Consider the following 13071-nt stretch of genomic DNA (forward strand, 5'->3'; position numbering starts at 1 on the left):
GGACCTTTTTATTTTATTGTGTTACATGTTCCCATGTGTTGCTAAACTGTTTATGTAAGGTGTGTGTACTGTTTTAATTTTTTTTTTTTTTACATTTTGACCACTTTTTTAAACTTTTAAATTGCATTCCCTGCCACAAGATGGCTTCCCATGTACCCGCATGGACCGCTCAGAACTACATTTCCCATCATCTTCCTGCTCACTGGTTGTAACTGAGATGGATTTACCAGTGAGCAGGAAGATGATGGGAAATGTAGTTCTGAAAGGTCCATGCGGGTACATGGGAAGCCATCTTGAGGCAGGGAATGCAATTTAAAAGTTAAAAAAAGTGGTAAAAAATTAAAACAATACACACACCTTACGTAAACAGATGTAGCAACACATGGGGACATGTAACACAATAAAATAAAAAGGTCATTATCTGCCCTTTAAGTGGAGGTCTAATTGAAAAGGAAATCTGTACAACAAAAAAGAAAGACTAGAGGGCTACTAATATAGACGAAACAACATGGAGGAGCGCGCTGTCCTATTGTGTTTTTGCCTCCAGAGACTTTTCATAGTGAAGAAAATGAATTAGAAATACAAAATTAAATTGAAAATGATTACTGAAAGTAATAACTGGTAACAGGAAAGGGATTTTAATACCTTCAGGGCTACATGTCTTGCAATTAGGGTTTAGGGGTTAACACAGTTATCCTTAATCCAAAAGCGTTAGCTGTATTTCATGAGAACCAACTTTGAACACTCAATCACTATATGGGCATGTTCTGGTTTTTCAGGAGCAAATTCTGTGATAATGTTAAAGTTGTTAAGGGTTCTAATTTTGTAAAACCTTCAAAAATAAGAGTTATTTATAGACTGGTGCAAACAGTCACGTAGAAAAACATTTTGGCAAATGCCTTTTGTCTGATTTGTCTAGTTGACTTCTTTCTTCTATGCATTTAAAATATAAATGCAGTACAGCCCACCTAAAGTTAATATAAATCTTTAAAAGGCTTTGAGTAATTAAACATTAGATAGTCCATGTAATAGAAATCATAGGCTCTTTGCCTGTCAGAAGGTGCTATCTGTGCAAAATATTGCTGGGTGATTTTAGTAGTTGTTCTCTCCTCATTGGAGTGCCGGTCTTTGAAGGTGGGGAAAGTCAAATTCTTTGGGGCGTCAGTCAGGTGAAGCAAGAAGTCAGCGTCCTCCCTCATGCTTTCAGACTTGCCTATGAAGTCATAGTCGATGAGGCAGGGGCTGCACAGCCGGTTGACGTGGTCCCAGTGAATGTCCATCCCCACAGGCTTGTGCACGTCAAGCAGGTACTGCAGGAATTCTTTGAAGGTCACACCAGAACCTGTTCTTAGCGCTGCCCTGGAGGCATTCACGCGGTACTTCGAAATGATGGGCTTCCCAAAGACGGGGTGGTAGTAGCTGTTGGGATGCTCAAACTTGTCCCGAAAAGCTGACACCAGCCTCTCAAATGGCTCTCGGACAAAAAGTACTTTAGTGTAGGCGTTGAGTCTCTCGTGGATTCCCTGCTTGTCGAAACTATCCAGCCTCCTCAGGTGATTCCCGTTGTGTACTGTGTTGTGCTGGATGTCCTTCACAGAGGATGCAAACCCCTCCAGGACCATCAAAACCCTCTTCCAGTTGGAGCAGCCCGTTTTAGGAACCTCACAGTATAACAGCTTGTGCTTGTCCTCCACAAAGATCCTGGAGACGTGGTGGGGCGTGATAGTCTTCTTACTGTTGCTTTTGTATTTGGCACAGACATCTCTGATGAGCTGTTTCCTTTCCTCCTGAGTCTTGTACAGTTTATCCCACTTTGTGTCTCCTTGCACGGATGTGGCCACAGTGGAGCTATTGAGAGCTTTGAAATAGGGGTTGTTTTTAAGCAAGAGCTGCCTCTGTCGCTTCGTTATTCCGGCAGATCGGACATCCAGGACATTCCCTTCCAGTTCTCTGGAGTTGTGCGGCTTTGGGTTCTGTGTTCTGTCAAAAGCAGGAAACTGCATTGGGGAGACTGGGCCAGATACTGAATCCTGGTTTGGCCTTTGCACAGATTCGCTCTCCTCTGTTTTTTCAAAGGGACTGTTGTAGGTGCACAAGTCCTTTAGCAAGAAAAGAAAAGAAGTTAATTGTATTTATCATTAATATATGGTTTAGTTGCACTTGATCTGCAGAGTTTGCTAGGATCTGCATTTAAAAAGAAATTTAAAAAGAAAAAAAGAAAAGAGAAAAGATTTAACCTTGTTAACAAGGATGTCCATGGTAGGTCACAAGAGGTGGAAAGGTTCATATATATGTTACACATTACATTGCATATCCAACAACACTCATCCACAAAACAATCTTACTTCAAATTAATTTGTATTAAAAAGAATTACCACCAGGTGGCGCCCTTTAACAGTATTATTAAAGTTAAATTCCAAGATATTAAGCTTACCTTTCTTGTAGTCTGTCCTGCTTTTAAATTCAATTTGGATCCTAAGGAATAATAATAAAAAAAGATATATATATATATTAGTGCTGGTACTTGTAAAATAATGGAAATTGAATTTGATCACAAAGACAGCAATAACACAAACAAATACATTTTTATATTGATTGAAGCAAATTGTTTGGATTTTATATTGAATAAAAACGCATTTAAAAAATATCCCTAACAGCTACAGTTTAAGAGTAGTTATTTAAAACGTTAGTAGCTTTTTAATGAAATTGTAATTATTTTTTACATTACCCTACTACTGTTGTTTGCAATCATTCTGAGTGGCTCTAGGCTTTGAGCTTGCTAGAGAATCCTGCCTGGACTGAATAGCCGTCCTCATTCCATACAAATCATGTGACAAATAACCTTTCAACTCTATCAGACTCACCGACTCAACAAATTTTATGAACAGGGAGAATAGAACAGGGAGGCTGGCAGAGTTGAAAGGTCACATTGTCAATGAATGGAATGAACAAGACTTTCCAGTGCCCAGTGGTTAGGGTTCCCCAGGCAACATCAAAACCAGGTAAAGGCTGGTTTAGAGAAAAAGAATGACTCAATTTTAAAGCAGAAGAATTCAGAATGACTTAGAATGATTGCAAACAATAATCGCAGTGACAGGAATGTAAAAAAAGCTATTAAAATGACACTTAATACAAATAACAGTCTGCAGTTTAGATATGTTCACGTGTATGTTAAGATGATGACAGAAACAGTAGCATTAAGCTTTGTATGCCAAATGTTGTAGTGGCAGTATTTAAAAAAAAACAAACAAACAACAAAACAAAAACCCTAGCTGAATGATGGCTGTGTTCAACATTATGAGTTATTAAGTTCTCAGCCAAACATATATCCTAATTCCAAAACAATACAAGACAGCTATTTTAGTTACTGCTTTTCAGAATCCTAAGGGATGCAAGAGAGTGTGGAATATGCTTTTGAAAGAATAGTTCTACAAATTGTTGCTTGTGCTCTTATACAATGTGGAGTTGACCTTTTCCTTTCATATCATACCAGAATGCCCGAGACAAAAAAAAGTGTTTTGATATTAGATAGTACATTCACAGAAAAGTTAGCGGAAGCTGTGGGGTTCTATTGTATTTCTAACTGATATATTTTAACCCAGTTAGTGCCATTGTCCTCATTTTAACTGGCATCTACCTGTTATTTAAATTTTCTGTTTAGCTATATTTTATGCTAACTTAATTTTGTTGACCGCAAAAATCTCAAAATAATGTATCAAATTTCAGAAATACAGCTTGTGCTCAGATTTTTAATACATATTAATACATATATAATACATATTCCTCTGCTACACCCACGCCAAGTTGCTCTTCAGTGTACGCCAAATAGACACACATGTTGTCAGACCTGTCCATATGCTGTAAAAAGTATAGCACACTGGCAGTCTGTGATTAGCTTTTAACCAAACTGAATATTTGAGTCAATTAGATTAGATGAAACAGGAGAGTTTGTGAATGAGCCAGTGCTCTTCAAACAGTGGCAATAACAGCAGCAATAAAAACAAGACCTGTCGCAAAACTGCGGGAACCATTTCTTTGCATGCTTAGGTAAGAAATTACAGTGACGGAATATCTGACAGCATTTCAGTTCAATAGAGGCAGGCAACAGCCTCTATTTGAGACACCACATTTGAGAAATCACATTTCCAAGTGAGTGGAACTCTTCACCCCTCTGCTTTGCTGGCTTGTCACATTAGATCTGAAGCTACAAGTGAAAAACCCCTTTCCTAATCTGAAAGTAGCAAAGTGAATGCTAAAACAAAAAGCCTGGTGCAGCTCTCTTTAACCAACCATATCTCCATCCGGTCGGCACACTTGAGCCTTGACATTTTTTCAGTATATAAATGCCAGATTTGGAAAGCAAAACAATTTAGTAATGTGATTTTGCTGAATGCATTAGTACTCTGTGACCTTTCTGCTCATTGGACAAGGCAATTCTGCTAAAGAAAGCCAGTTTTGTTTTATTAGGAGCTGACAAGGGACTGGTGGGCTGATCATTCATGGCAGACAACAGCTCAATAGCAATGGACAAGCCCTCAATACTGCAGGGAATGTTCCAATGGCTGTGGCAAGCCTTCTTTTTAATCCTGCTTTCTCAACCACCAAGAGCTTTAATTTCATTGAAGGCTCTATAATGAAAAGATATAACCTGGCCTTCACCTTCAGTAATGGATTTCTACCGTTCCATTGGGGAAGGGAATGCAGTGGACCTCTCAGATCATTATCCTCTTAACAGGAGCACAATCACACACGGCTCTTCTGATATGCAGCACCACGTATATTTGATGCAGTATCAAGGCAATCAGCAGTTACAGAAGTATTTAATAAGGTTCTCTTTTAATGTAACCGAGAATGATTAAGCGGCTTCAAATGTCTTTTCGATTTCCTTTTTCACCCCCACCCCCATGTTATTTTATGCTTTTGTTTTTAAAGAAAAAACAAAAGCATTTTAGATTGTCTGGAGAATCGTAAGTGCTGGGATTGAATAGCCTTCCTCATTCTATTAAAATAATGCGACCTTTCAACTCTGCCAGCTACACCTAATCTCTGTGTATATGAATATAAAGCAGGTGGGGCTGGCAGCTGAGAGGTCACGTTGACATATTGTCTGAATGGAATGAGGAAGGCAGTTCCGTCCTGGCTCTTAGGATAAGACAAGCTCAGAGCAGCTCAAAGCACAGAATGGCAGAACCTAGAACCATGCAGAATGATTAAACACCACACAAGAGCGGGGAATTAAAATGACACCTAAAACTACCTACTCCTAACTACCATGCCTCTTGCTTGCTAAGTTTAGTATCAGCTGATAGTTTAGAGCAATCGGTGACCCATACATGTATAAGTCTTGGGGTAGCTGTGAAGGAGGAGAAGGGGGAGATGGAGGGATGATGATGCTAGCTGGCGTTTGATTCATAGGATGAATTAAATTTCATTTGTAGTTTACTAATAAATATCAATCAAGTTGGTGTGCTATAGGCTTAGTAGTTTTAATTGCCATTGACTAGTTTTATATTACACTGGTAATGGCCATTTAAGTTACTTTGTAAAAATTAATAAAATAATTAATGGGTTTTTTTTTTTACTTGCTATCCTAGGAATTCATTAATATTTTCTCAGAAACTTGTGCACATATTATTTGGACTTTTCTCTTTGTGACTGTTCATATCGATGAGTTCAAGGTTAGGGTAGGGTGGTTTAGCTGTAAGCCCGTTTAGAGGGCCCTTGTGTGCAAAGTTTTTACACTCCTTTAAATCAAAGGGATTTTGAACTAAAACACATTGAGGTATGGTAATTAATCATTTTGCACTGGTGTATCTCCTCACTCTGTTTTTCTCTACCACATTAATTATGTATTATCTTTCAAATCTGTCTCCCCTACAGACACCAAATCTCACTCATTGTAGGAACTTTTTGGCCTTGGTTTTATCAGTCTCCTAAAAGAAAGAGCGTGCCAATGCATACTGATAGTGTATTCCCAAATCTCAATTTTCAACTCATTTGAATGTTTTGACCTTGGCATCTCTGCACATACTTAAAAAAATATATTATGCTATATGAAATTTAAATATCTCTATGCAATACTTTATGAAAAAGAACAATGTGTTTATTTGAGCTTTTGTTAGATTAGAATAGTAACGTTTACAAAATGTACTACCATAAAGAATCTCTTCAGTTAAAAATATTAAGGGGTAGCTGTACTAAAATGGGCCAGTCGCAGCGCAAACATACCACAGTTTGCATTTTTGTTACGACAATTCACAAAGTGCACATTTTGTCATATGTACTAAGAAAATATACGTTAATGAAGAGAGCCGAAATATACTAATTTAAATATTATTTGTGTCATCTTAGTGAGATCTCTAGCGAGAGTTGTGCAACATTTTTTCAAATAAAATAGTGGCATTTGAGTTGTGTTTTTCTGTAGCATAACGTCTATGCATGCAAGGGTGCAAGAATCAATATAACATTGTTTTTGTTAAATGTCAACTTCATCTGTTCAATGCATTCTGTTCCGTCTTCAACCTATCTGAATAATGTTATATATATAAAAAAAATCAAAGGCAGCCCCAACCTTCACCCCCAAAAAACCTTTTCATAATCAGCCCCTCGCTAAACCGAACATGTTTGTTCGACATAAGGAGGTGTCGGGCTTAAAAACAATACAATAAAATCGCACACACATACATTTACAGTTCTCGATTTATTTTAAATATAAATCATTGCGCTGAAATAACATTAATGTGTTTTGGGTAGGGTACACATTATGTAAAAATATAAATATGTACAGTAGGCCTATACAGTATACAGTACAGTAGTAAAATCAAATGAATACCTAGCGCAATTTTTTTGTACTTTAGCTACTGGTAACACAAAATAAATCATGCTGCCGCATTGTACACATTGGTGTGCAATGCAAATAAAAGATTATTTTAAATTGAAACTAAATGATTTTAGGTTTTTTATTATTTATTTTAAATATTATTATTTTTAACTTGGTCTAATAGCCTAGACAATTAACACTCAATAGATCATGGTCCTATACAGATGCTCAGAATGAGCTGGAGGGGTTAGCGGCACATGTGTGCAGTCTATTGCACCCAACACGCTGGGAAAAACAGAAATGTCATAGAAATTTGTTTTCAAGGCTTGTAAGTGCACCGTGACTTTAATGAAAATTAGGTACTTGGGTGTTCGTCTCAAAAATACATTGAGCACAACTGGCAACTGGCTTTAGTACATCTCATTACAATATTTTTGATCCCTCATTTGCACTCTCATCTCCACCCTGTTTTTGTGAATTTCTGCAGGAACGCCCAGAATTACTAAAGTGCAAATAAGTACATCGACCCCTAAATGTGCTGAAAGATCTGGGAATAAGGCAATATCAGCAAATTAGAATTATATTCTGCGTGAAAATCTTTAAAAACAGGCAAATTTAGGAGGGGTGCACTGACAAGTAGGAAAGTTGGCAGCTTCCCTAAGTAGGTATCTGTAAACAAATGTACCTGTCAACAGCACTCCACTGGTTAAGTTAATTATCACAGTGAAATATCCTACACAGAAGGTTTTAATTGGCGTAGATTACACACCACTTATTAAAATTCAGGACTGCGTTTGACCTATGCAAGGTACAATGCAGCATTTTAGTGACTTGTATTTCCCTGTCGATAAGAGAGAAAAATTCACTTAAGACATGAAATATTCAAGGAAAGAAAAAAGAGCGCATCATATTGTTTGAGTCTCTGGATAAAAACACAAGCTTTACCATTTCAAGGGTTACCTCTCGTTAGCATAACATACTCAGACGAGTTTTACTGTTTTTGTTTTCCAGATTTTCACTTTTACTCAGGTTTAGTCCAATTTATCCTGTCACAATGCAAAGAGTCTGCTAAAAGTACTTGATTTCCTGTCTCTGACACACAAATCTTCCTATGGGCAACATAGAACACAGATCGTATCAAACATTGGGTTACATGAAACCAGTCGGAAACACTCCTGCTCCTATATCTAAATGTGGCTGCCTGCCGTCCAGCTCTGCCTGCCGTCAATCCTATCTACACCCAGATGTTACACAAAAGCTCAATAGAAACATTTCTGTACAATTACCGCATTTACTTTACTATCACTAGACTTGCACCCGTGTGGATGGAACAAATACCACATGTTCTATGTGATTTTTCTTACTGATGTATTTTTTAAATCTGTAGAGTATTGCAGAGGCACAAGATAATGCTTACACTCTGGAGTACCAGATGTACTCAGAGAACAGAAATTATTCTGAGAGCTCTGTTAAGGCCACGGGGGGGGGGGGGGGGGGGTGAGGCTTTATGACTTAAACAGAAAATGATGCAAAGTGAATTAAGATAAGTCTCATATGTCATACCCATAGCAAGTTATTTTGCACAATGTACTGTATAAAGTATTACTGCTTGTCCTTCATCTCTAACAGTTACGGTATCTAGTTTCTTGAAAAAAACAAATAAAAAAAAAACGAATACGAAAATGACAGTTAAATCCCTGGGCCACAAAAGGCCTTTGGGGTAGCACTCCCTACCCACTGCAGAGATCTGTTGGAAGCTGCCTTTGCGTGCAGTTTCGCAGAGCCTTTGCAGGTGATAATTGTGGGTTAATTTGCAGCTTGTCAAGGGCCCTGGTTATGGATTGCCTCCCGAGGACATTGAAAGTCAACGATAAGGTGGAATGGATTAAAGAAGCGCCTGAATCACCAGCGATGTCAGGAAAGCAGCTTTGGGAGCGGGATTGTGCCTTGACATTGACCTACACTGGGACGTCATCTAGATTGAATACCTGCCAAAACCTTCCGGACTACTCTGATGAATTTAGTAGCAGAGATGAAGCAAGAAAGTTGCAGCGCCCGTTAGTTACAGGCACAGCTGGTACCTTGGACAGCACCCATCGACTGTCACACAAAACCAAGCAGCCCCTGCTTCTTAAAGCTGCAGTGTCACACAATCACGATAAACTTCACAATAGAGGGGTGGAAATAAGACTCCCATTGCATAGTAGTTTGATCCATTCCTGGTTTTACTATGAGTTTAATAAGACACTCCTGAGCTTGTTATCTATACACTGTGGCTAATCAAGCTTGCATTAAAAGCTGGAAATGGTGAAACTGCTATGCAATAGGGGTCTTATTTCCATCACTGCAATAATACACTACACTTCATAAGCACAGTTAGATATCACTCTGAGAGCTAGACCACGATATTTATATTGCATCCTCACAGCCACAATCTATATATCTGTATGTGTGGGGCACCATAAAATATGATACAATCACATTTCCTTAGGCTAATGGTATAATAAGAAAACAGTAACATTTAAAAAATGTATGGACTTTATATTTGACCCGAGGGAAGAAGTCATGGATAACCACCACCAGACTGTTTGATCTGCAAGTGACATTTATTTGCTAAAGGTTGGAAGATTCAGATTTTTTTTTTCAGTTAAAGACCTGAAGTTACTGCCAACATGCAAAATGTTATGTAAAAAGTGTTTCCAGTGCAGTGAGACTCAGCGGACGCAAGGCAATTAGAATAATATTTATATGCTAGTTTCTGCTCAAAGGGATTCCTATAATTTTAACAGGGACTAATGAACTGCGTACCATGAAAACACAATTTTTTTTTTTTTTTTTTTTTTTTTAAGTAGGTTAATCAAAACGCATTAAAACAAATTGCGGTTTATTATATTGATCTAAACCATGGTGGATGTGAATACCGTCACCATGGATTTAGAAACCTGATTTTCAGAAAGCCATTATTTATAGTGTATGTTGTAATTTTAATAAGTGGTTCTATAAATCACACCAGGGGACACTAGCAGGATTAAAATATAGTCTCTATGTGGCATTTAGAACTTAAACTCTACTTGGTGAACATGATAACTGCCTTGATTTTGCACCAGATCTTAGCAAGCTTTTATCATACACAAATCATATAGGCTCCTTTAGATGTTTGGATTTCATTTGGCCATTATCAGATACACACTTGATTTGTATACAACTATTTTTAACCTTTTAGGTACTGTGCGATTATTACTCCATTATGAATGAATGGTTTATAGTATACTATAGTACACACCTTCAGTATACTTCATATGTACTACAGTATTTACTGTAAATAATATAGTAACTTATAGTATTCTATAATGGGAACTATAGTACTTTATTGCATATGGTGTATGTATTGTATTGCAGTGTCGATTGCAAATACTCTATTACCTACTAGTATACTACAGTAAGAAGATTTGCACTGGTGTTATTAAGTTCCAGGGTCCTATTTTGAAGCAAGTCCAATGGTATTTGAGAGGAATGAAACAGCTGTAAATGTATAACAAACAGCAACACACAACTTAGCTGCAGGAAGAAGCAGCTACATTGCTGTTCTGACTGAGTAGTTTTATATTGTTAAAATTACAGACGACTTCAAAAGAGCTGATACCTGCAGAAGTCAACATAATTAAAACAAAACGCATAGCAGCATCATCCCCAATGCACACCCTGTGCAGATATTGCCAAGCTCCGTGTGTAATTGTGATATATACCTTCATAAAAGAAAGACCAGGTTACCACTGAGATTTGATCGATGCACACACTGATTCTTTTTTTATTCATTTTTTGTTTTGTTTTTACCAGGAAACTTGTTATATATTCACCACCCGTTAATCATTAAACAGTTTTAGATACTGTGATGATTTTTTTTAAAAATCTGTGATATTTTTTCTTTCTGCATAAAATGTGTGTGGGTGTGTAGGGCAGGGAGCTGTTTGGGTGGTAGGAGGCAGGTTACAACGTGCTCACTTACATACACATCAAATCAGATGAAATTATTATTATTTATTTCTTAGCAGACACCCTTATACAGGGCGACTTACAATTGTTACAAGATATCACATTATACATATATCACATTATTTACTTATTTTTTACATACAATTACCCATTTATACAGTTGGGTTTTTACTGGAGCAATCTAGGTAAAATACCTTGCTCAAGGGTAAAGCAGCAGTGTCCCCCACCTGGGATTGAACCCACAACCCTCCGGTCAAGAGTCCAGAGCCCTAACCACTACTCCACACTGCCGGCCTATAAATAATCAGATATGCGTCATACTCGTTTAACCGTCACTGAAGTCAAGGTTTTATAGGGTTGGATATGTGAGTGCTGACTGTTACCTTTCAGTTCAGACAGTGAACGTTGGATGTAGTAGATTGAGCGAAACAAACAGTGCTGAAATAACAGTAAAGGCTGCTACCCACCAGACGCGATGCAACAAGCGGTTCAGTGATGCGACAAAATGAATAGAACCTATACTTTTGATGAGAATCTTTCAAACCACCGGTGGGAGCAGCACCAGGGCGACACTGGAGCGATGCAAAATAAATATGATTGAATCCTATTTTTTGCAATTTGTCGTGTGACAACTAGGGAATTAACCAATTAGACAACAGCTTCAATGCACATGGTCCAACAGGGTGCTGCTGTAGAGCTTTATTATAAAGATACAGATTTGAAAGAAAATATATACGAGTCCTTTTCGAAGGAGCTGGATAAGCCTGGTATGTAGGATTTATTGCCATGTTGAAATACTCACAATTTCAACATCATGTTGACGAATATGTACCAGTCTTGATCATAATTTTGTCAATAGCAATTTTTAATAATTGTATAAATCTGGCAGTTTTCAAACCTGTTGCATCGCCTATTTGTCGCTTCTGGTGTGTATGGTCACGTTGCTGCGAAAGTATCTTGTCGCCCATTGAAAAATCGCATCGTGTCTGGTGTGTGGCAGCCTTCCCAGTTAGTTTAATAGTGACAGAGTTAGGTTTAGGAGTTAAGTTAGGGGTTAAGCTTAGGGGTTAGGTGTAAGTCGCATATGACGTTGCACAGACTGAAGTTGCGCATGGACAAATAAATGATGCTGTTAGTAATTGTAAATTAGGTAAGGTGAATGATGGAGTAACATGACATTCGAAAATGTAGCAGCAAGCTGCTGGATAATGTACATCTCCAATAATGAAGTACAATCAACTTACAACAGTGCAACAATAAGTAATGACAATCTGCTGTAGCAATGACTGCATTCACGCACAGGAAACAGGAAACAGGAAACAGGAAACAGGAAACAGGAAACAGGAAACAGGAAACAGGAAACACAAGCACTGGAATGACAGCATTACACAAAATGTCCATTAGAGGGTAAAGTTTACTGATTGATTAGATTTCAACTGACTGTATATCTTACAGTGGCATCACGACCATGTATGGTACAATAGTATAAGCTATTGATAGAAGGGTACGACAGTGGGAACAGTTTCATATTTTGACTAAGCAACGGCATAAACCAAGACATACTGCTACCCTTTGTAGCACCATGACTTATCAGTATTGCAAGCTGGCTGAACACAAAAGGTGGTGCCAACCATATCACATCAATCTCTATGCTAACTTCCAAAATTAATTTCTCTACAACCCTTAAAATGGCATAGCCGTGACAAATCTTCTGAAAGGATGAGTGTCAAAAGGTTTTTTTAAATTTTTTATTTAGCTCACAGCTGGCTTTAAATTGCACTAATGTAATGCTTGACTACAGCTTTGTTTCAGTAGCACTGTACTTGAAATTTGGCTGGACAGCTTGACTTTAACAGTGGTTCTGTCCTCTATGGATAAAACAGGTGATTTTTCTTGTGAGCTTGTCCAGTTTGAACAAGTGTTGTTCATGGTGTTATGTTGTTTCCCCCACAGGATAAAGCCAGGTTGCCAAGTTTCAAGTGCAATGCTACTGAAAAGAGCTGTAGGCAAGCATCACATTAATATTTTCTATGATGGGTCAAAAAAGTTCTTATTTCTTTTTGTTTGCATTATTACAACCCTGCATTTTTTGTTTTGATGTTTTCATTTGTGTGGCAGATAGCTTTAAACACAGGATATTGTAGACTCTGGAAACCCTTTTACAGCAGTTTTCAAAACCGTCAACACTAGCAGCCGTACAGACAGATGTTTTGTTTTTATTTAAATCAATAACAACTGTCGTTTACTTGGTCTGGAAT

General features: G+C 37.8%; 1 protein-coding gene across 1 annotated transcript in view; it reads right to left on the reverse strand.

Annotated features, from left to right (window-relative positions):
- Positions 1 to 247: 247 nt before the first annotated feature.
- Positions 248 to 13071, reverse strand: part of LOC117425541 (carbohydrate sulfotransferase 8-like) — an 83051-nt gene continuing 70227 nt past the window's right edge. Inside the window, exons 2-3 of the mRNA XM_034042526.3 lie at positions 2435 to 2475; positions 248 to 2099 (exon numbers count right to left, since the gene is read on the reverse strand). Of these exons, the coding sequence (XP_033898417.3) occupies positions 975 to 2099; positions 2435 to 2475 (1166 nt within the window). The 3' untranslated portion in view covers positions 248 to 974. The remainder of the gene's footprint in view (positions 2100 to 2434; positions 2476 to 13071) is intronic.

Source organism: Acipenser ruthenus, chromosome 20, assembly GCF_902713425.1.
Source record: "Acipenser ruthenus chromosome 20, fAciRut3.2 maternal haplotype, whole genome shotgun sequence".
Lineage (NCBI taxonomy): Eukaryota > Metazoa > Chordata > Actinopteri > Acipenseriformes > Acipenseridae > Acipenser > Acipenser ruthenus.